At 35.4% G+C, this 24,104-nt stretch overlaps 1 protein-coding gene across 7 annotated transcripts in view; it reads left to right on the forward strand.

The window, feature by feature from the left end:
* CTNNA2 (catenin alpha 2) overlaps positions 1 to 24,104 on the forward strand; it is a 1,080,823-nt gene that overhangs the window by 130,351 nt on the left and 926,368 nt on the right. For all 7 annotated transcript variants that reach the window (XM_077843060.1, XM_077843058.1, XM_077843061.1 and 4 more), the window contains one exon: positions 7,371 to 7,477. In XM_077843060.1, the coding sequence (XP_077699186.1) occupies positions 7,376 to 7,477 (102 nt within the window). In that variant the 5' untranslated portion in view covers positions 7,371 to 7,375. The remainder of the gene's footprint in view (positions 1 to 7,370; positions 7,478 to 24,104) is intronic.

Here is a 24,104-nt window from a genome sequence, read left to right on the forward strand (position 1 = left end):
GGGTACCTAGGTATGAGAGGTATCTTCATTAACAAGAGAAAATTAGAACTACTATTGTGTTTCAGATAAAATAATTGGGAGGCATTTTTAGAGTCCTCAAATAATTCAAGTTATTTAGGAAAATAACCATTTCTTTGGAAACATTTATTCTCTATTAAGCATGTATTGGTTGACCTTCATTTCTGCTTCTGGTGAACTGAGGAAGGTGACCCTCTCCTACTGTTACTTTACATTCTTCACAGTGATCACTACAATGGCAGTGATTCTAGTAAGAGAAGGTGGCTCCCAGGAGAACCCTTGGAACTTTTCAAGAGATTGGGGGTTGGTTCATGTGTGGTTTGAAAAAACCATGTATGATTTAAACATGATGCTCTACTTTCCTGTTGAGAATCATTTCAAGGCCTTGAATCCCCTAAAAGTGTAAATATCTTTTAGAAAGGTATAATAACCACAACAATTAGAGTAGTAATTGTAATAATAACAGAGGTGATATTATTACAGGTCCTAGAGTCGACATGGAGATGTCCCATGTGTTCCTGATCACTATGCCCCTGCTGACATGCATGGTTCTGGTCTGTTTACAACAGTGGTTCTCAGAGTGTGATTTCTGGATCAGTAGCATCAGTCTCATCTGGAAATTTGTTACAACTTGTTAAAAAAATGCCCCCCAAGAATGAAAATTCTCAATCCCACTACACACCTAATGAATCTCAAACTGTTTGGTCCTGGCAGTTTGTGTATGAACATACCCTCGAGGTGATTGTGAGCACACACAAATCTGAGAACCACCTATTGCTGCCGTAAAAACTTAGCACAAACATAGCTGCTGAAAACAATACAAATTTATTGTCTCATAGTCTCCGAAGGCCAGAAGCCCAAGCGAACTTGACTGGGTTCTGTGCTTAGCATCTCATAAGACTGAAACCAAGATGTTGAAGGGCTGTGTTCCTTGCTGGAGGTCCTTGAGAAGAATCAACTTCAAATTTTACTGAGAGTTTTGGCCAAATCTAATATCTGGTGGCTGTAGTACTGAGACCACATTTCTTTGCTGCCTTTCAGCCACAGGCCACTCTTAGCTCCTAGCTCTCAAAATCTACCTGTATTCCTCTTTCTGCTTTCCTATGGCCGCCTCTAGCAACAGTGGGTTGAGTTCTTCTGCAATCCTCTTCCACTCTGCCTGACATCCTTTTGCCCTTCCCCATCCTCTTCTGCACCACCTGCTTCACCTATATTCTTGTTTGCTACGTCTCTGTGACTTCTGTTATATCTCTTTTCTTTTAGCACTCAGCTTTACATCGGGTCCAATTAAATAATACAGGATCATCTCCTTATTTTAAAATCTAGTGACTAGAGACCTTAATTATATCAGCAAAGTCCCCTTTACCATGTAATGTAACCTATTTACAAGTTGAACACAAGGGGACCAAGGTCAAGGAGGTCAAAGGTTTACTGGATGTGACTCATCACAGGATCTTCTTCTTGGCTTTCCAGGGTGTTATGTTGCTCACTAGCTGGGCCAGCCTCATTGCGTACATCCTATTCTTGCCTCAAGGGACCAAAGGTATCTGGGGGAAACAGAACTTCAGGACCTGCTTTGTCTCACCAGAAAGTGCAGCCACACATGTATCAGGACACCTGCCTTATGTGTCTCCCTTTTTTATATATTTCTTTTCATCCCTCCTCTTCCCCTCCTACCCTTGTTCTCTAGAGAGGCTGGCTCCTGGTTTTTCCATTTCTGTCCATATCTCCATCTTCCTCCCTAGTTCAGAAGGCCTATAGTGGTGCTGGCATTAAACTTATCCTAGGAATTCTTCTTTAAAAACAATAAGACATAGTGGTTGTAAGCACAGATGCTAAAGCAAGGCAGGTTAGGTACAAATTTTGTGACCTTGGGCAAGTTTCTTAACCATCTCATACCTCAGTTTCCCTATGTATAAATGGGTGATAATGAAAATGTGAGGTCATTAGACAGTATTGTTATTGCTCATGAAAGTAAAGTATGATTCAGTATTTCTAGGCTTGATTCTTGAAATGTTGAAGAAATTTATAAATTTTCTCCTTTTCATATCTTTTACTTTCTTTTTTTAAAAATATGTTTTACATTACTAACAAAACTTTGTTTTTAACCATCTTGCCCTATAGGATCTCCATGGGTCCCTACGCCAATGGACATGTTGAATTGGACATTCACACATACAACATACAAAGAAGTAAAACTAACACTTTTTGCATATGTGATTATTTCATTGATTTTTCAGAACAAATTCATGAATTATGTGAGAGTGTTACCATACTTATTTTATAGCAAGGAAACTGAAACTTAGGTTAAGTAATTGACTCAGTTTCATATGTGTGGAATAGGTGAATAAACTCTACTAATCATTATTAACTTCTGAATTTTCCTGTCAACCAAAGCTAGCCTGTCATCTAATAAAGCTTTACAGAGTCTGTTGGCAATAGTGCTTACTGTTGGTGAAGAGAGATTTGTAAAGAGAATCTGAGGCTGGAGCCCTATAGAGGGAAGGCAGGTTTGGGTGGCCTGCTGAGCAACTGGAAAGCATCCTGGACCATTGCTTTGCAAAAGAACAGTAAAAGGAATGGTGAAAACTTGGAAGGGTGAGGCAAAGAGTTAAAAAGATATTTCCCAGGAACACCTGGAAAGAGTGTTCTGCAGTGAATTATATACTCCATTAACATATATATCATATGAAGGCATTCTCTGGAATAGGCTACCTTGAGGAATTTTCTTTCTATCAGGACACAGTCCAAAGAAACACGGCATTTGACCCTTGGCTGTTAAGTGACCTGATTTTACTCTAATTTTTCTTTTTGTTAGGTTTTGATTTTTGTGTTGTGAGTGACAAATGGTTGCTAGCATCTTGGCCCAAGCTGCTTCTTTACCCCTGTGGAGAGAGTCTGATATTACCTAAGATACTACCCTACAGACCATGTTAACACCTTTCATGGATAAGCAATTTGATATTTTCATACTTTTCAAGAAGAAAATCTTCTCAGAGATTAAATAAATTGCTAAGAGCTTGTTCTTGGGCTTATAAAATCATAATATATAGAAGAAGACAACTATGCTATCTTTCATTACAGTGTCTGTTTTTTATTCTTTGACCGTGTCCAGTCACTTTTCTAAGTCTCCTTACCAAAAGCAAGTAAAATGAATGTTTTTTTTTCCTTTCAGTTTAAAGCATTGAAAAATGTGTTTGCTTCACAGAGAATCACTTGTGGGCAAAACAGACTACATTAATTGTACAGATATGTAGTATGGATTTGAGGCAGTGTGTCATTACATCCTTGGAAAGATGAAAATCAGGTGTGTGTGATTTGTTTTCTTGCCTTCTCTTTTGAGTCAATTTGGTTGTTCCACTCAGAGGAGTGTCAGTCTCAAATTTTTTTTAATTAATGAGTGCTTTCCCTATTCCTCCTAGAGATTAAAAAATTGCCCAAAGAATATACTTAAAATTTGGAGAATAATAACTAGTATTTCCAGAAATGTTTTCTATCTACTAAGTGATTTAATCCTCACAACTCTATAAAACACTTATGCTGGTTTTTCATTTGAGGAAACTGAGGCTCAGTAAGTATAGGTAATTTGGACAACCTCACAGTGTTGATTAATTATAGGACTTCAATTCAAACAAAAGTGTATTTCCTACCATTCTGTTAGCTGTTGTTGAATAACAGTTAATGGCAAAATCTCAGTGATATACACTAGCAAGTGTTTAATTCTTGATCCTGTTTCTGAGGTTTGATTGGGAGCTGGCTGACCAGCATTGGCTCAGCTGGTTTTGGCTCCAGCTGCACCTTGGATTCAGGTTTGCTCCATATGTCTTTCTTCCTTTTTGGACTAGTGGGCTATATCTGACGCTCATCATGTACAGGAGGCAGTAGCAAAAGAGGAAAATCTAACCACACAAGCATATTTCAAAAATCTATTCAGATTGTATTTCATAACATTCCACTGCCTAAAGCCCAGTGTCCATGAAATGGGGGAAATAGTCTCTTTCATGGAGGTGAGGGATAGAAGGAGGAGTGACTATTTACTGAACAATCATTTGATCTACCTTCAAAGCCTATGTCTCCTTTGCCCTTCTGAATGTATACATATTGAAAGCATAGGTGGGATGACACTCTCAGTTGGGCAATAGCCATCTTCTGTATGTTTGTCATGCGGGTCACACATGTCATTTCTACTGACTGCAGTTGCTCCATCCTGTGCTCTAGAGGATATTTGACTATGTTTCTCTTCTTTGACACCCTCTGTCATTACTAGCACTGAAAGGGAAGATCATCAATAGTTGAATCTAGAAGACTAGATTATGACATTAACCTAAAATAGAACCATTTTTTTCTGGTTTATGCAATTTCAATCATCTAAGGAATTTGATGGGGGAAATGTTTCTAATACAAGTTCTAGTACATTTGGTAGAAAGTAATCAAGTGTATGCCCCAAATAGCAGGACAGAAACTCTTCTTCTAGCAGCAACCGATTGCTAGAAGGATTACACTAGCCCAGGGAGTGCAGCCAAAGGAGCCTTTCACCTTCCTTTACCTCAGGCTTAATTGCTAGCTGGAAGCTAGGATGCTCCTCAGAGGCAGTGCGATGGGAGTCTTACATGTCAACATCCTGGGTTATGAGGTAGAAATTTTGCAGTACTCATTCCTCATGCATGGTCCTTCATAGTTTGGATATTAAACCAAATTTTGAAACTATTATAGAGTAGAGGCAGAATTCCTAGCTTCGGTCCAAACCATATCAAAAGCTTAATGGCTGGAAAAAGGCCACTGAAAGTTTCTATGATTAGGTTTTCCTCTTTAAGAAATTAGTACCATATAACTCTTCCCTGCCTTTTGCTTTTGAATCTTACCTGTGTCACAAGAATTGGCTGAAAAGATTAATCCCTAAAGGAATAAATTAAGTCAAGTGTTTTGCCCAGCAACTCTTATCCTTTCATGTTTAGATTTATAAGGGCTCTGCAACCTTCAGGACTCTTTTTTTAAAGATTTATTTTTTATTTATTTATGGTAGACATATATATATATAGAGAGAGAGGCAGAGACACAGGCAGAGGGATAAGCAGGCTCCATGCCGGGAGCCTGACGCGGGACCCATCCCGGGACTCCAGGATCGTGCCCTGGGCCAAAGGCAGGCGCGAAACCACTGAGCCACCCAGGGATCCCCAACCTTCAGGACTCTTAAGTCTGCTTCTTGGCTTACAGATGGCTTGAAGTCTTTGTTCATTGTTTCCCATTTCTGCCTGGTGCATGCTGGTATCTCTGATGTGACTATCTTAGCATTTTTGTTTCTCAACTCAGCATATTTCGAGTGTCATCTCTTTATGGTTTTGCACTGGAATATCCATAAGAGATTTTATGTGCTTTCCTTGGTCCCCCAGCTTATATGCATGAACAATTCATGTAACAATGGCAATTCACTACACAGTCTCACCTAGTACCTTTCACTATTGTGTTAAAATGACCTCAGTAGGAATGTCTGGGTGGTTAAGCAGTTAAGCATCTCTTTGGCTCAGGGTATGATCCCGGGGTCTGGGGATTGAGTCCCACATCAGGCTCCCTGTGAGGAGCCCACTTCCCCCTCTGCTTGCATCTCTGCCTCTCTCTCTGTGTCTCTCATGAATAAATTTAAAAATCTTGAAAAAAGATTGTTAAGATTAAATTACCTCACTACTGGTTATCCACCTTCTCTACAGGACTTCCTATACATCATCATTTATTTTGCTACTCATTATTCCACCAGAGCTTTAAAAAGGCTTCCAGTGAACTTCCTCAGAAATTTGCAATAACTGTGTCATAGGTTCTGGACCAAGATCACTTAGGTAGATCTGGCCTCAGTCGAGACAGTGATATCGTGTGCATTCAGAAAGCATCTGGCATTTTCATCCTTTCACAGCACAAGAAGGTGTGCTGCCCAGCAGCAGAATTCCGTGCATGTCAGAGCTATCATTTGGCAGTTGGTAGTGTGAATGGGAAATGTGTAAAGTGTTTTTAGGTTTTTGGAGGACAGGCAGCTTATCTGTGCCAACTATTGTTGTGAAGGAACACAAATCTAAATCTGTCTATATGGTTGGATCGCTGCACTTGGTTTATTTAAAACATGGCATTTGGAGAGAGGTAAAATACCAGCACAGTGTGTCTTCGCCTTTTTTTTTTCTTCCAAAGCAAATTTGTTTGGTCTATTTGCTGTCGCAGTGCAATAAAGAGGCATGTGCCTATTGTGACAGACCTTCTTTGTACTGTTAATTTTAATAGAAATAATTATCTACATTGATTTATAAGGATGGAATAAAGTGGGGACATTGATTCAAAAGAAGAGAACAGCTGTGAACAGTTTGATTTATAATGGTATTAAAGCAAATGATTAAGGTTTAGTTTGTACATTCTAAGGTTGCTTGTCCAGTGGTTAGTTGTCGAAATATATTCAGCAAAGAGAAGTCAATTTCTCACTGTGAAACACACCCCAGATAGAATGTATAATTTATTCTGTTGAGGCCAAGGCCATATTTCGTGCTTGATATGTGGGAAGCTGCTACCCACACATCAGTGGTTCTTAGGTAGGAGAGGATTGCTTTAGAATGAAATAAATAACCTTATCAGACACTAATTTTATGGGACAAGAATGTAAATGCAGTGAGTAATCCGAGAGAATGTAAATAGCAGCAAGCTAATTTTCAGAACCATTGCCACTCAGTTTGCAAAATGGCCTTCTTATTTAAAAGAATGAACCCACTGCCACAGGAAGCATAATATCTATAATGGTCAGTTATGATGTGAAGAAAATAAAGTAGCCTTTTTTTTTTTTTTATGACGCAAATCCTTCATATGGTGATCATGGTGGATTTACTGTGCTTCCTGAAAATCTTTGTGGATCTCACAGACTGACTTTGGCGTTCTTTCTCAGTTTCTCCATAGCCCTCTGCATTCCTTGATCACAACTTGGGTCATACTAAGGCATAATGATTGCCTACTTGGCTCTCTCTATCTTGAAACTGTAAACTACTTGGGGTCAAGGACCAACTCTTTCCCAATATTTAGCAGATGGGTATATGTATTAAATACTGAGTGAGTAAAAGAATTCCATGCTAGTTAAGTCCAAAGAGTTTCTCTAACATATATATATACAGGTGCCCTAAGGAGCTCCCAGTTCTTATCTGATTCTAACATCACTGCCTCACAAGAGTTCTGGGTCTGATTTTCCCATCTTTAATTTGATGACTTTCAACAAGATACATAATCTTCAAGTATGTTCTGAGTTTAGGTGATTTATTCATTTTGAACCCCCAAGGTAACCGATTATTTCAGTCATCCTTATTTCTTACCAGTAATGTGTGTTTCTGTAGGGAGCATGACTTCGGCAACTTCACCTATCATTTTAAAATGGGACCCCAAAAGCTTGGAAATCCGGACACTAACAGTGGAGAGACTTTTGGAGCCACTTGTTACACAGGTAAGGGATGATTTGAAACATTCTGTTATTTGTATATGTTTTTACTGTGATTATATGACTCTTCATAAAACTTAGAAATCTCAAATAGAGTGAATAATACACTATGCCATGGTACTAATTACTGAAGCTATGCTACTGCCTACAATATGGATAGTTTTATTGCCCAATAACATTTGAAGTTCTTTTTAAAAAAAAAATATCATATGATTTTTGAAATTAGGTTGATGAGATAATTAAAGAGGGGACCTTGGTGAAGGGGGCTCTCATTGGTAGTAATGAATTCAAAGTCTAAATGAACCTAGCTCTAAATGAAAATTCCTAGCTCATTTTCAGATGCTAATGCACAGTTGGGAAGAACTGTATTGACTATTTAAGAGCAAAGTATATTACTTTGGAGAATGGAGAATTTATCATGTTGGAAAAATGATCCATTTTTTTTGGTGTCACGGTTGCCACATCTCCACAGATGACGGCCAATAGAAAAAAGTTCTCAGAATTTAAGTTTTAAAAGTTAATTTTTAATATCTTATGAAGCGTATTCTTTGCTATATTAAACTCAGAAATCCATGGAATGTGAAAATTCAAGATTTTCGTGGTATATTTTTAGGGAAATATTATGCCAAATTAATGAGATGTTTCTTTTTTTTTTTAATTTATTTTTTATTGTTCAATTTACTAACATAATGAGATGTTTCTTATACTGGTTTTCCATAGCAACTGTAACAAATTACCACACACTTAGTATCTTAAGGCATCACAAAGTTATTATCTTATGGTTCCAGATCTCAGAAGTCCTAAAGTCAAGATGTTGGTGGAGGTACATTCCATGTGGGGGCTCTGGCAGAAAGTCCATGTCTTGTCTTTTGCATCTTCTGAAGTCCACTTGCCTTTTTTGACTCCTTCCTCCATATTCAAAACCAGCAATGTAGCATCTTAAAATCTCTCTCTGACTCTGACCTCTGCTTCTGTCGTCACATCTCCTCATACCTCCCTTTTATAAGGACCTTATGATTCTATTGGGCTCACTGAAATACCCAAGAATAATCTCATCTCAAGATGCTTAACAAAATCACAGCCTTTAAGATAACATATTCACAGTTCCCAGGGATTAGAACATGAACATCTTTGGGGGTCATTATTCAGCTTAGCATAGTCTGCCTTCCACCCCTCCCTCACCATATTCACATCCTTCCCACATGAAAAGTACATTCACCACATTCCTAGATTCCCCAACATCTCAACCTATTATAGAATCTCTTCAAATCCAAAATATCATCAAAATTTCATCAGCTTAAATATTCCAAAACTTATCAACCTAAGTAGGTGTGGGTAAGGTTCTGGCTATAATCCATTCTTGAACAAAATTCCTTTCCATCTGTTACCTGTGAAAGTAGAAAACAAAATATATCCTCCCAAAATGCATTGGTGTCACAGGCATAGGAAAATAGGCACAGATATTCCCATTGACGAAGGAAAAAATGTAAGGGAAAAAAAAGATTATCAACCTCAAGCAATTTAGAAATCCAGCTGGGTAAATTCCCTTGGATTGGAAAGCTTGGGAAAAACTGACAGTATTCCTACTAATATAACATTCTTCTTAAAAAAAAAGATTGTATTTACTTATTTATTTGAGAGAGAGACAATGAGAGAGACAGAAGTAGTGAGAGAGAGAGCTCAAGTGGGAAGGAAAGAGAGAAGCAGGGCTCCATCCCAGGACGCTGGGATCATGACCTGAGCCAAAGGCAGTTGCTTAACTGACTGAGCCACCCAGGTGCCTCTGATGTAACATTCTTAAGAATATTTGTTATTCTATCCTATATGTCTTTGGGATTCACTCTATTAGAAAAGAGGGTACTCACAGAACTTTCCCAGATAATCCCATCTCCATTTTTGGCCTCTGCTGAAATGGTCAAAGCTATCTATGAATCACATGACTAATCTCTTCAAAGAAGTACTCTGTATGACTGAATACAAGCCAAAAGTTATCCAGACAAACAATTGACTTTCTTTCGAGACCATGCTTTCCCCAGAGTGCGTTTTCTAATTTTAGTGCCTTTTGCAATTTATATAGGCTGAGAGTTTTCCAAATCATCAAATCCTGGTTTCTTTTAGCTTAACAGTTCTTCTCTCAACTTATTTCTTTCTCCTCACATTTTACTATACGCAGGAAGAAGAAATCAGGGCTTACCTTCAACACTGTGCTTGGAAAACTCCTCAACTAAATATCAAAGTTTATCATGTACAGTTCTGATTTCCATATAATTGTAAGACACAAAATTCATCTAAGCTTTCTGTCAGTCTTTCTTCCATTTCCCAGGAACATATTCTTCCTTTTTTTCCCCAAGCCCTCACTAGCATCTCCTTTAATACTTGTGTTTCTACAGTCTTTTTATAATGATTTAGATCCTCTCAGGTACCAGAGGCTTTCTCTACCATGCTCCTCACTTCTTCTGAGTCCTTGCCAGTAAGGCCTTTATATCCCTGTTTTTACTAACAGCCTGTTCAAGGCAATCTTGTCTTTTTCTACTAAAATTCTTTAAGTTTTTCTAATATCTGTCTATTACCAATTCCAAAGCCACTTACACATTTTTAGGTTTTTGTTATAGCAGCATCCTACTCCCCAGGGACTAACATCTGTATGTTTCCAATTGCCATTATAACAAAATACCACAACCTTATAGCTTAAAACGACACAAATTTATTATTCTATAGTTTCAGAGGTCAGAACTCCTAAAGTAAAGGTGTTGGTAGGGCTGTGAACCTTAAGGAGGGCATTCCTGTCATTTTTCAGAATCTGATGTACACCTTCATTTCTTGGTTGTGGTACTCTCATCTTTCTTAAAAGCCACCAGCATACCACCTTCAAATCCCTCTCTGACTTTAACTTTTACCATCACACCTTCTCCTCTGACTTTAACTCTCCTGCCTCTTTTTTTTTTTTTTTTTTAAGATTTTATTTATTTATTCATGAGAGACACAGAGAGAGAGAGAGGCAGAGACACAGGCAGAGGGAGAAGCAGGCTCCATGCAGGGAGCCCAATGTGGGACTCCATCCCCGGTCTCCAGGATCACACCCAGGACTGAAAAGTGGCGCTAAAGCGCTGAGCCACCCGGGCTGCCCTCCTGCCTCTCTCTTATGAGGACTCTTTATGATGACATTGGAGCCACCCAGATATTATAAAATAATCTCTCCATCTTGAGATCTTTAAACTAATCACACCTGCGAAGTCCCTTTGTTATTTAAGACAACACATTCACATGTTTTTGGACTTAGGAAATGAATATATTTGTATGTAATTGTTGAAAAATTTCATTAGATTTATGCACATTTTTTCAGTTGGTTGTGATTCTTTCAGTTGGTTGTGATTCTTGTTAGCTCTATGGAAATTTCCTCAAGAAATAGTTAATACTGTTAGGCTCTTAGATATGGGAGTATGTTGGCTACTCAGATTATAGTCTGTAGACTAACACCTATGCATGCATTGTTATTGGTCTGCAATAAGCACAGAAATTGAGAGTAAGGGCTTTTAAATTTTTATGAACATTTTACAGAATAATTTTATGTCTCTTGAATCTAATAATTTTAGGCTTGTGTTTTTTATCTTTTTAAATTTTTGAATCACTCATTTTGTTGCATTATTTTATAATGTTTTGGTTTATGAGGTATTGGAATAACAAAAGTATGCCTTTTCATTATAGATAGCTTGAGAAAGACTGGCTTAGGAGATATTTTGGAGTCAGGACAATCTGGTCTGAAATATAGTTCCTTCAGCCTAGTTAAAAGCAGACTGCATTTTCCTAGCCTCACAATTTTACCTTCATGTTATGTATCAGTATATTTAATCATTATCATACAAATTAAATGAAACACAATAATTAAAACATAATGACTGGTATAAAGTAAATGCTGATTAAATGTAGTTTCCATTTTTCTGGTTTTTAATGGCTATATATTCAGGCTTGTATTAGCCATAATCCACTACTGTAGAAGTCAAGGAGAAGGATATAAATGATCTGGCATGGGAAAACAAAATATTACACATTCACAGATTTTATTTCTTAAAATATTCACATATTTATGTTTTGCTCTTAAATCTCTGATCCAAAAAATTGCATATCTAAGATTACAATTAAAAAATATTCTTTTCCATAGCTTTCAGTCTAGTTACCTAAATTCTGTCAGATAAAGGCAATGCATTAAAAACTAAAAGGACTGTTAAATGTCCAATTCATATTTGTTCATTTAATACAGTAGAATGCTTAAAACTCTTCTTGAATTTCACACAGTGACTTAGCACTGTAATGAGTCTTAACATTCCTTTAATATCTTCTGGTATCTAAAAGGCTTATCTTTCTTTTCAGTTTTCCTACCCTGACTCAGAGAGAGATTTTTTTTTTTTAAATGTGACTTTTCAGACAAGCTTCTCTATTATCTCTCTTGATATTATGGCTCTGCTATCAAGACTAAGCATTCCCTCCCCTAGAATAAAGCCTTAATGAGAGGACTGATGTGATTGTTGACCTTTGAAGGGTATATGAATAAAAAAGGAGAGATAAGAAAATACTGGATATAAACTCCATGCTCAACATTAAAAAAAAAATAAAGGTGGAACTGAGAAAGAAAACTAAATCAAATCCCTATTTGTCTCACACACACACACACACACACACCCTTTATGAATTAAAGTTCACAGTGGTAGTCAGTGGTGCAATATGCCCATTACCATGCTGGTTTTTCTGTAAATTCATTCTAGATCATAAGAAAAATGACATTAGGAATTTACTGTTGATAAGTATTAAAATATCCAACCAAACTATCTCATTTCAATCGTAGTGTATATGAGGTTGCATATGTATCTTATGATGTTGAAGTGGCAAGATCCTTTTTGGAGAATTTTTACATTATGAAAATTATGAAATTTCAAAAGAGAAAGGATTTATTTTAGAAATTAGTTCTTAAAAAAAGAAATTAGTTTTTTAACTAGATGCCCAAGTTTTTTTTATAAATTCAAAATAATAAAGATTTTTAATAGGCCACATTCTGTGATATTTTTATTAGAAAGCTAAAAAAAAGAATTACTCTTAGAACCAAAGGGAAATGCAAAGGATATATGAAAAAGATGTTGTCTTCCTAACAAAATAAACATACCCAATAAAAGCTGTGCTCAGTACAAAATTTTAGCTTTAAATGCCTTTTTTCTTAAAAAGAATAATAAAAATAAACTAAGTGTTCATCTTAAGAAATTAGAAAAAGAACATCAAAAGAAACAAACAGAATTTAATTAACAATGAAAAATGGAATCACTAAAATATAATACAAAAGTTAAAGTGGATAAATAAATTCAAATTTTGATTCCTCTTTGAAATGATCAATAAAAATCCCTCAAGAAGCAAACTATGGAAAATGTATAAAGAAAAAATATATAGGATTATGAATGAGAAAGCATAGATCATTCCAGGAACAGAAAGGTTAAAAGAAACATAGTAGAGACTATTACATGCAGCTCTACTCTGATGAAACATGCAAACCTAGAGGAAGGAAATAAGTTCCTAGAAAAATCTAAATTACCAAAGTATATCCAGAAGGAACTGGAAAACTGGGAAAAAACATATAAATATCGGAAAGCTGTTTAAAGATCTGTTATCAAATAGCACCAGAATAGATGGATGCATAGCTAAATATTATTAGATATTTATTTGTTTGTTTATTTATTTTAAAGATTTTATTTATGTATTCATGAGAAACACAGAGAGAGAGGCAGAGACATAGGCAGAGAGAGAAGCAGGCTCCATGCAGGGAGCTCGGTGTGGGACTCAATCCTGGGATTCCAGGATCATGCCCTGAGCCAAAGGCAGACAACTGTTGAGCCACCCAGAGTCCCTATTATTAGATATTTAAAGAACTGATAATCAAAATATTATTTACACTACCATTTCAACTCTAGAAAAAGGTAAATATTTCCTCAATTATTTTTTGAAGAATCATAATGATATTATTAAAACTTAAAAAAATATTTTAAAATAATTGTCTCACAAGGAGACAATGATGGTTCTATATATCATTTCTGAGTTTAAATGCAAAAAAAGCCACAAAAAAAACAAAACAACCAAAACAAAACAAAAATTGTAAAATATAGTAAGTACCATATATATGTATATAACAAAATAGGAATTTTAAAAGAAATATGATAGCTATTATGAGGAAATAAATAAAAATATTTCAGTAGCTCAACTGATTATACCATTAGATTCTAAAAAGGCATTTGATAGAATTTTGCACTTATTTCTGCTAAGAACTCTAAATAGGAATGGGATCAAACTTTTAAAATAAAGGAATATACCATGGAAATGTAGGAATAGGACAGGGAAAACACTCTTTATGATCTTGTAATTAAAATTAATATGAGAATGGGGTTAGGTGACTATATAGAAGATAAATAAATAAATAAATAAATAAATAAATAAATAAATAAATAAAGTTTCCATTTGTTCCAAACAGCTAGAAATCAAAACAGGAAATATTTTTTTAACTGAAAAAAGTATATATAAGGACAACTATTTTTCCTATGTAAAATGCCTATTAATTTTATAATTATTTAATGTGAAATTTGTAATTATTTTTATACCATTGAAGTAGAGGTTATGTATACACAAACTTTGTAGTCAAAGAGGCTTGAGTATTAAGTACAGTGTTCACAGTGATAACTTGAATATGTTATTTAATGTGTTACCAAAGGTAAGTTGTATATAATAATAATTTGTACACCATAAGATTATCGAAGGGATATGTGAATTGGTGCATTAAAGTGATTGATGAAGTGTCTGATATTATTCTGATACAGGTTTGTTTGAATACTGTGCTCTTCACTTCCTGGTAGTAGTGGCTTTCTAGTCATTAGAAAATGGGTACCGTGTATAAATTAGGGATTTATTAGATATTTTCTTTAGAAAAATATTTTAATGCAGGTTTAGAAAAGAATAAATTGTGTATTACATTTAATCAAGTATTACTAAAGCAGAAATCTCTGAAGTTATTGGGAATTCAACTTCAGCAAGCTAATAAAACTCATTCTGTCACAGTAAGATAGAATGGAATTTGCTGGAATTTACTTCCTTATTTCCTTATAGAAAATGAATCTGCGACTTAAATAACAATAAGCATCTGAAAAAAGGAATATCATTGGTGTTTAATTAACTCTCCTAAATAGGTATGATGGAGAAAGAACCTCCGAAGAAGGGGACCTTCTTACAATCATTTCCAGTATTGTTTTGAGTATTGTCTATGAACTTCTATTAGATTAGGCACTAGTGACTTCTCTATAGGTAGGTCCCTTAAAATTGTGCTCAAAAATTAATTATTTGAAGAGCTAAATAATTAGAACTTCATAACTTATAAATATTGTTAAAATTTAAACTTTAATTTTATACTTTAATAAATACTTGATTTTCTCCTTCTTATGATATTAAGTCCTCATTAAAAGAGTCATCTTTGTGTGACTCACAACTGTAGTTAATTTCCTTGGTGCATTTAAAATTATGAAATCATGAGATTTAAATTTAAAATCAGGGGATTTAAAGTTGAAAATTATTCCAGAAATAAACTGATACTCAGAAACGGAGTAATTTCTGAGACTTAAGCCAGTGTATGCCTCTTTGTGCTATTCCATATATTCTTACATAGGTTATAAGATACAGTAGTTTCTATATGAATTTACCAAAAGAATGAAAGTATAAAATAATGTCTCATCACACCCATCTGTCTGGTGAATATCATTATTGAGAACTACCTTAATTCGTGATTTATTCATGAGATTCAAAGATTAACTAGTTGGGTGGTTTCCATGGTGACTCTTTAATGTTACAATAAATTGCTTGTGTAGCTTTGTAAAAGGGTTGAAATTGTTTAGAAAGTAGAAGATGTACTAAAAACAAATGATGTGAACTCCATTAAGCTGGTTTATTTCTTTGATCATTGTTATATATAGCTCAATTACTCTGTTTTGAAGTATTTTTATCTTTATTGTTTAATATTTTCATACCAATCCCATTTTAATTTTGGGATGCTATTTTCCTTGTCTGAAAAAAAATATTTTAGTCTTTAATAGAAGTTTCTGTAGGTGAATGAACTACATAAAATACTAGAACTTTAATTTAAAAATCTATTTATTTGATATTAAAAATAGGATTTGAAAAGAAATATGAGGTTATGATTTAGAAATTTACTTTTCACATATATAAATATTTAATTGAAAGACTGTTATTTTTATTGTTTTGTAAATATTGTTTCATCCCCTAATATTAGCATTTTTTTAATTGCTGCATTTTTGTTTTGTTTTGTTCTGTTTGTTTTTACAGTTGTTTTTACAGTTTTTACAGTTGTTTTAGGTACATATACCTAAAGTAGTTATTATATTGGAAATAATTCTTCAAATTGAGTTTTTATGGTAGATTGCTTGGTAGTTACTGTGTTTGCCACTACTGGAATAGGAGTTTAATTGGCTAGTATATTGTCTGGAATTAGATTAATTTCTGTTTTGAGATTATGGTAAAAATTTTGATGTCTGCTACTAGATGGGAACGATTCTCTTTTTGTTTTATGGCCAGCTGTGTTGGCTGTGTTTTCAAATTTGAGTAACGTATGGAGCCCTTTTAAACAAACAAACAAACAAACAAACAAACAATAAAAACAAGACAAAATTTTCTCAAATTCTAGAATGGATTTAAAGTAGTATAAATGTGGAATTATGTAAGCACATATGTTTATCCATAAAGAAAATTACAAAATAAGTACCAAAACCACAAAAACAAAAATTGAAATTAACATTCATTTGATGGATAAAGTTATATCACTGCATATGAGGTGAATGATTATGTTTACTCTAGGCTCTGGGTCTTTCGTGTTAGCAAACACTCACTACCATGTAACATGTGATGTGTCAATTTTCCCCTACCTTTAGAATCAACTACTGCAAATCAAAACTAGTGAGTGCACCATGGCATCATTTCACCTTTTGTAACTGTAAATATAATGACAGTTAACACACAACATGTGCCTCTATTTCCTTCTCAAGAGCCTACGACAACAAACATAAAGTAATATGATGTAATATGGTTTTAGAATATAAGCAAACTATATTAACAATGGCACAACTAACTTCTATCAAAGTATTTCCTTTCAATATTTCCTTTCAATAATCACTGACTTAAACACAGTGATTATTTTATGAATGCTAATAAGATAAATTTTATTTAGTAAAGAATAAAAATGAAGTCCTAAGGTGCTATGAAATGAGTGCTCTACATGCTACCTCAGTTTATTAATTTCTTGTTCCCCATAAGAAAGGGGTTTTGGAGGTTTTCTTCACACTTTATCAGCTCACCAATCCTGAAATTTCTTGGGGCCTGCGCATAGGGATGGTCCAAGCCGCTGAACTAAATTTGCTAAATTCCCTTCATTAGAGTTTTGTCATTGCTTTGGACGGTTTTTACTGCTCTTGTGTTAGTTGGAGCTCTTCTCCATCAGCACAGAACTAACCGTAGATAATCTAGAACCTCTAAGAAGAAAAGGGGGCAAAACCCTAATGTTTCTTGAGTATGTAGCTGATACTATCCTAGATATTTCTAGGAGTTTTCATTACTTCGTGGGTCAACTTCGTGAAGTCAACATTATTTTCTCCATTTTAGAGATTAAAAAAAGAAAAAAAAAAGAAACGTTGACCACATAATAAAAAGCCTAAGGTGAATTATACTGAATTGAGTCTGCTGCTCCTAAGAGGAAAATTGACTGAAAATACTGAATTGGTGAGTTGCTAGTACATCAACCACAGAGAACTCACAGAGTCAAATGGAAAGAGAGTGAAAGATTAAATTGAAGGAGGGGAAGGGGTGAACTCTCAACATTGAAACAGATAGAGGAGGGGGATAGATAAAGAGAAAGGTAACCGATAAAACAGACTCTTAACTATAGAGCACAAACTGATTGTTGCTGGAAGGGAGGGAGGTGGGAGGGTGAGTTAAATGGATGATGGGAATTAAGGAAGGTACTTGTGATGAGCACTGGGTGTTGTCTGTAAGTGTTGAATCACTATTCTACTCCTGAAACTAATGTTACACTGTATGTTAACTAATTGGAATTTAAATAAACACTTGAAACAAACAAAAAAGAGGAAAAGAAAGCAAATCAAGAAGAACTGAATATATTCTTACAGTCAGGACTTAGTTCCTTTTCTTATTTGTATCACCTAATTCTTGCCCATGCCAGATATTTGGTGAAATGGAAACATGACATAAAGAAATTCCTTAACATTTAAATGAGTAAGTTAAACTAAAAACCTATTTTTCTTATAACCTATTAAGTGGTTAATGCGTGTGAATTCTCAAACTTACCAATAAATGTATCTTTTATTCTGTTTGGCAATAAATTCAAACCTTAAAATATTTTTTCTCTTGCACTTTCCATTTCAGTGTGAACAGCAACTATTTTAAATGGGAAAAATGGTATTTAAAACTAAATTTAAAAATTAATGTCAGAAAAGAATAATTATTTTTATATGCTTGAAACAGGAAAATTAACAAAATCTTATTCATAATAATTCAAAAATTTCAAACAAGAAATTTTAGGAGGTTGGCTAACAAAATTGCTTATAATTACCTTGGACAATATAGAACCTTATCTGAGCTGGCAATCAAAAAAATCCACTCCACCAAACATGAGAATGCCTACAAAGTGACAGCATTGCATTTACTCAGGAAGCCCTAAACTACCAAACTAATTAAAGCTTGTCAGAGATCTGAGATTAAGGATTGGGGCATGGCAGCACACCTGCTTTTCTATTTCTTGTCATTCTGTTAAAAGTACAAAAGATATGCTTTGTTTTCACATAATTAAGAAGGAAGGAAGGCTAGGAAAAGTCATAGAAAATCTAACCAGCTATTTTTCTTTCATCTTGACATAACTCTGCATCCTTCTGCAACTCAGCTATCTTGGCTTCATGGCTGTGCCTTCTCAGTCTGTGCTTTATCTTCTTTTTGTACCTCAGCTTTAAATATTTGTGTTTTTCAGAGTTAGACTTAGGACTCTTTTTTTCTTTTCTCTGCATCTTCCTCCAGTTGATTCTACGCATTCCTATGGCCTTAAATGTTGTCAGTATACTTACAATACTCAAATTTGTATCTTTAGCCTATACCTCTTCACTGAGCCTTCATCTCACACCTAAGAATTCCCCTTGGTTTCTCTTCTCTCTAATATGTATAGCTCTCTCCCATCTCTGCTGCTGAAGTCCTGGTTCTAAACCCCTGTCCTTTCATGCCAATAGCCATAATCACTCATTAAACAATCTACCAATCCCATGTTTGCTCACTTCCTACATATTCTCTAAATAGCAATCAGAATAGAATGATCATAAGAAACATTGTTAATTTGATCATATTATTTTCCTGTTTGTAAAATTAGGAAGCTTGCTGTTGCCAAGCAGAGAAATCTTTCTTCTTCTTGCTGGACTATGCAAGCTATGATGATTGGTACAGGACTTCTACAAAAGATGGCAGGACCCTAAACTCACCTCATCCCATGGATACACTTAGGCAACACCTGCATCAGTGTAAATAACCCAGAAAATGATTGACAGAACAGATTTTCCACAGCTAAACCTAGAGAAGAAGCCACATCAAAGAGGTTAGGAAGGGCAGGGACCATTGGGAACCAAGCTGACCCATGAGACTATCCACACGAGGGAGAGCCAGTACAAGCACAGAGAAGGTAGAGGAGCAGACACCACATCAAGTACCTGAAGCATGAGGGACCCACACTGAGGGGACAAATACCCATAACACTTGGCTTTGAAAACTATAGGGGCCTTACATTCATTGGCCCTAACACATGGAACTTTAAAATTCAGAGGCTTGGCTCTGGGAGAGCCAGAGGATATTAGGAAACATTAGGAGTGCCTGCCTTTAAAGAGACAGCTTAACAAATAGTGCCACTGAGATACAGCGTAAAGCAGCAGTTTGAAAAATGCCTGGGTTATACGGAAAGAAGATTTCTGTTAATCTCAGAACATGTTCTGGAGAAGCAGAGATCTTTAGGAGACATCTCCAAGAACAAAAGAGCTGACAGTCAACATTCCCCATCCTCTCCCCTAGCCTAGATGTAGGACCAGCTGCAGGAATCAGTGCACAAACACTCTCCACATAGCTTTCTAACAGTGTCCCCTGCCCCTGTGCTCTCCTGTGGACCCACGCTGGCCCTCCAACCCAGCCTCCACAGGAGTTCTCCAAAGCAGAGCCACAGCCAGGCATTGTGCAAGCAACTGTGACAGAGGCCAGCACTACCCCAAAGTGACTCCTGCCCCAGGTCATACACATCAGTTTGACTGCAGCCCCAGCAGTGTGCTGATGGCAGATATCTGGTCTGACTGCAGGCCCTGTGCACCAACAAAAGGTTTCCAGGGGACAGCACAGGGAGAGCATCTCACAGTTCGGTGCAGCTGCAGCTCTACCCACTGTTTGGACTAACCCCACTCAAGTGTAAAGTGGCCCCAGATTGGCCCACTAACAACACAAGGACCACACCCTACCCATAATAGGCAAAGAAAACCATTGCAGACAACTATGCAGAAGTCACATGTGGCTAAATCACAACCGTATGGCACATACAACAGGAGACATCCCTGAAGCACCAGATTCCGGTGAACATGGGACACCGCACTATAGAACACCACAGGACCTTTTCTTCCCAAGGCCAGTATTTTCAAAAGCAGAACATATAGCTGATTTTCCTAACACATAGAAACAGACACAGAATTACACAAAATGAGGAGACAGAGGAATATATACCAAATGAAAGAACAAGACAAAATCACAGCAAGAGAATGGAACAAAATGGACATAAGTAATATGCTTATTAGAGAATTTAAAGTAATAGTCATAAAAAATAAATAAAAAAATAAAGTAATAGTCATAAAGATACTCACTGGACTTGAGAAAAAAGTGGCGGTTCTCAGTGAGACCCTCAACAAAAAGATAGAAAACAACAACAAAAAACAATCAGAGATGAAGAACTCAATAACTGAAATTAAAAATATACTAAATGGAATAGTAGATTAGAAGAAGCAGAACAGATAAGCAACGTGGAGGACAGAATAATGGAAACAAGCTGAATAGGAGAAAGAAAAAATATTAAATATAAAAAATAATAATATAAAATGAAAATAGGTTAAGGGACTCAGTGACACCATCAAATGAACAACATTAACATTATAAGGATCCCAGAAGGAGAAAAGAGGGAAAGGGGGGAGAGATTTATTTGGTGATAGTGAAGGTGAAAACTTCCCTAATCTAGAGAAGGAAACAGAAATCCAGATCCAGGAGGCATGCAGAGTCCCCAACACAATCAACCCAAGGAGGTCCACACCAAGACACATAGTATTTAAATGGCAAAAAGTCCTAATAAAAAGAGAATCTTACAGCCAAGAGAAAAGAAAACTGTTAAATACAACAGTAACTTCATAGACTGTGAGCTGATTTTTCATCAAAAACTTTTCAGACCAGAAGAAAGTGGCATGATAGATTCAGAGTGCTGAAAGAAAAAAACTTGCTGGGAAGAATACTCTATCCAGCAAAGCTCTGATTCAAAATAGAAGGAGAGATAAAGAGTTTCCCAGACAAAGAAAAGTAAAAGGAATCTGTTACCACTAAACCAGTTTTACAAGAAATGTTAAAGAGGACTCCTTGAATGGAAAGACAATAAAGAGGAGTAAGAAGAATAGGAAGCACAAAATCAGTAAAATTAAGTATATCTAAAAAGTCAACCCAGAAATTTATAAAATAAAATGTTGTAAGGTATGACAGTATATACCTAAAATGTGTGCGAGGGGGACAGGACTAAAAATTTCTTATTTTTAAAATGGGTTCAAACTTAAGTGATTGTCAACTTAATATAGATTGTTATATGCTTAAGATGATAAACCTAATGATAATCACAAATCAAAAACAAGTAATAGATATGCAAAAAAATAAAGAAAAGGAATCTAAGTATAAAGAAAGCCAGAAAATCATTGAAGAAAGAGCAAGAGAAGAAAGGAACGGAGAACTACAAAAACAGCTATAAAACAAGTAACAAATGGCTATAAGTCCCTAAGTATCAGTAATTACTGTGAATGTAATTAGACTAAATGCTCCAATCAAAACACATGAGTGATGAAATGGATTAAAAAAAAAAAAAAAAAAACAAGACCCATCAACATGGTACCTACAAGGGACTCATATCAGACCTAAAGACATACAGACTGAAAGTGAAGAAATGGGGGCTCCTGGGTGGCTCAGTTGGTTAAGTGTCTGACACTTGATTTTAGCTTTGGTCATGATCTCTCAGGTCTTGAGATGGAGCTCCACATTGGGCTTCACACTCAGTGCAGAGTTTCCTTGAGATTCTCCCCTTCTCTCTTTGCCCCTCCCCCCACTCACACACACTCTCTCTCTCCAAAATTAAATAAATAGGGAAGCCTGGGTGGCTCAGTGATTGAGAGTCTGCCTTCGGCTCAGGGTGTGATCTGGGATCGAGTCCCATGTCTGGCTCTCTGAGAGGAGTCTGCTTGTGTCTCTGCCTATCTCTGTGTGTCTCTCCTGAATAAATAAATAAATCTTTAAAAAACAAATTAAATAAATAAAATATTTTGGTAAAGATTCGATTTATTTACTTAAGATGGAGCACAGAAACAAGCAGGGTGGAGTGAAAGGCAAGGGAGAAGCAGGTTCCCTGCAGAGCAGGGAGCCAGATGTGGGACTTGATCCTAGGACCCTGGGATCATGACCCGAACCAAAGGTAGACACTTAACTAGCTGAGCTATTCAGGCGTCCCTAAATAAAATCTTCAAAGAAAAAAAGAAAGTGAAGAAATAGAAAACATTTATCATACAAATGGAAGTGAAAAGAATTCCAAGATAGCAATACTTATATTGAACAAAATATACTTTAAAACAAATACTGTACAAGAGACAAAGTACATTATATAATTGTAAAGGAAACAATTCAACAAGAATATATAACAATTATAAATATTTATGCACCCAACATGGGTGCACCCAAATACATAAGCAGCTTTAACAAACCTAAAGGAGGTAATTAATAGTGATACAATAATAGTAGGAGACTTCAACACCTTACTTACGTCAATTTATATCATCCAAACAAAAAATCAACAAAGAAACCGTGGCTTTGAATGACACATTGGACCAGCTGGATCTAGCAGAAACATTCAGAACATTCCATCCTAAAACAGCAGAATACACTTTCTTTTCAAGTGTACATGGCACTTTCTTCAGAACAAATCACATATAAGGACATAAAGCAAATCTCAAAAAATTCAAAAACATTGATATCATTTCTGATCACAATGCTATAAAACTTGAAAACAGCCACTAGAAAAAATCTGGAAGGAACACAAACATACAGAGGTTAAATAACATGCTACTAAACAATGAGGTGGTCAACCAAAAAATTAAAGAAGAAATAAAAAAATACATGGAAACAAAGGAGGATGAAAATGCAATAGTCTAAAACCTTTCAGATACAGCAAAAGTTTTTCTATAGAGGAAAGTTTATAACAACACAGACCTACCTCAAGAAGCAAGAAAAATCTCAGACAACCTAACATTACAACTGAAGGGGCTAGAGAAAAAAAAAAAAAAAAAAACAAAACCCAAAGTTAGTAAAAGGAAGGAAACAATGATAACAGAAATAAAATAGACATAAAAACAATAGAACAGATCAATGAAAGCAGAAACTGTTTCTTTGAAAAGATCAGCAAAAATGTTTTCTTTGATAAATCTGTAGCCAGACTCATTTAAAGAAGAGAGAAGAAGAGAGAGAGAAAACTCAAATAAACAAAACCAGAAATTAAAGAGGAAAAATAACACCACAGAACTACAATGTATTATAAGAGAATTTTATGAAAAATTATGTGCCAACAATTTGGACAACCTACAAGAAATGGATAAATTCCTGGAAACATATAACCTCCCAAAATTGAATCAAAAAGAGATAGAAAATTTAAACAGATCGATTACCAGCAATGAAACTGAATCAGTAATCAAGAAACTCCAAACAAACAGTTCAGACAGCTTTACAGGTGAATTCCACCGAACATTTACAAAAGTGTTAATACCTATTTTTCTCAAATTATTCTAAAAAACAGAAGACTTAGGGATGCTTCCAAATTCATTCTATGAGACCAGTCAGCATTACTCTGATACCAAAACCATATCAAGATACTACAAAACAAAACAAAAAACAACAACAACAACAACAAAACAACAAAAAAAAACAACCAAAAAAAAAAAAAGAACAAAAAATAGAGAGTGAGAGAGAGAGAGAACTACGGGTAAATATCTCTGATGAATATAGATACAAAAATCCTCAAAAAAAATCCTGAATCCAACAATACATTAAAAAAAAATAATTCACCACAATCAAGTAGGATCTATTCTTGGGAGGCAAGGGTGGTTTAATATTTGCAAATCAATCAACATGATACATCAACAATAGAAAGGATAAAAACCACATGATAGTTTCAGTAAATGCAGAAAAAGTATTTGACAAAGTACAACATCCTTTCATGATAAAAACTCTC

The sequence above is a fragment of the Canis aureus genome, chromosome 12 (assembly GCF_053574225.1).
Source record: "Canis aureus isolate CA01 chromosome 12, VMU_Caureus_v.1.0, whole genome shotgun sequence".
Classification (NCBI taxonomy): Eukaryota; Metazoa; Chordata; class Mammalia; order Carnivora; family Canidae; genus Canis; species Canis aureus.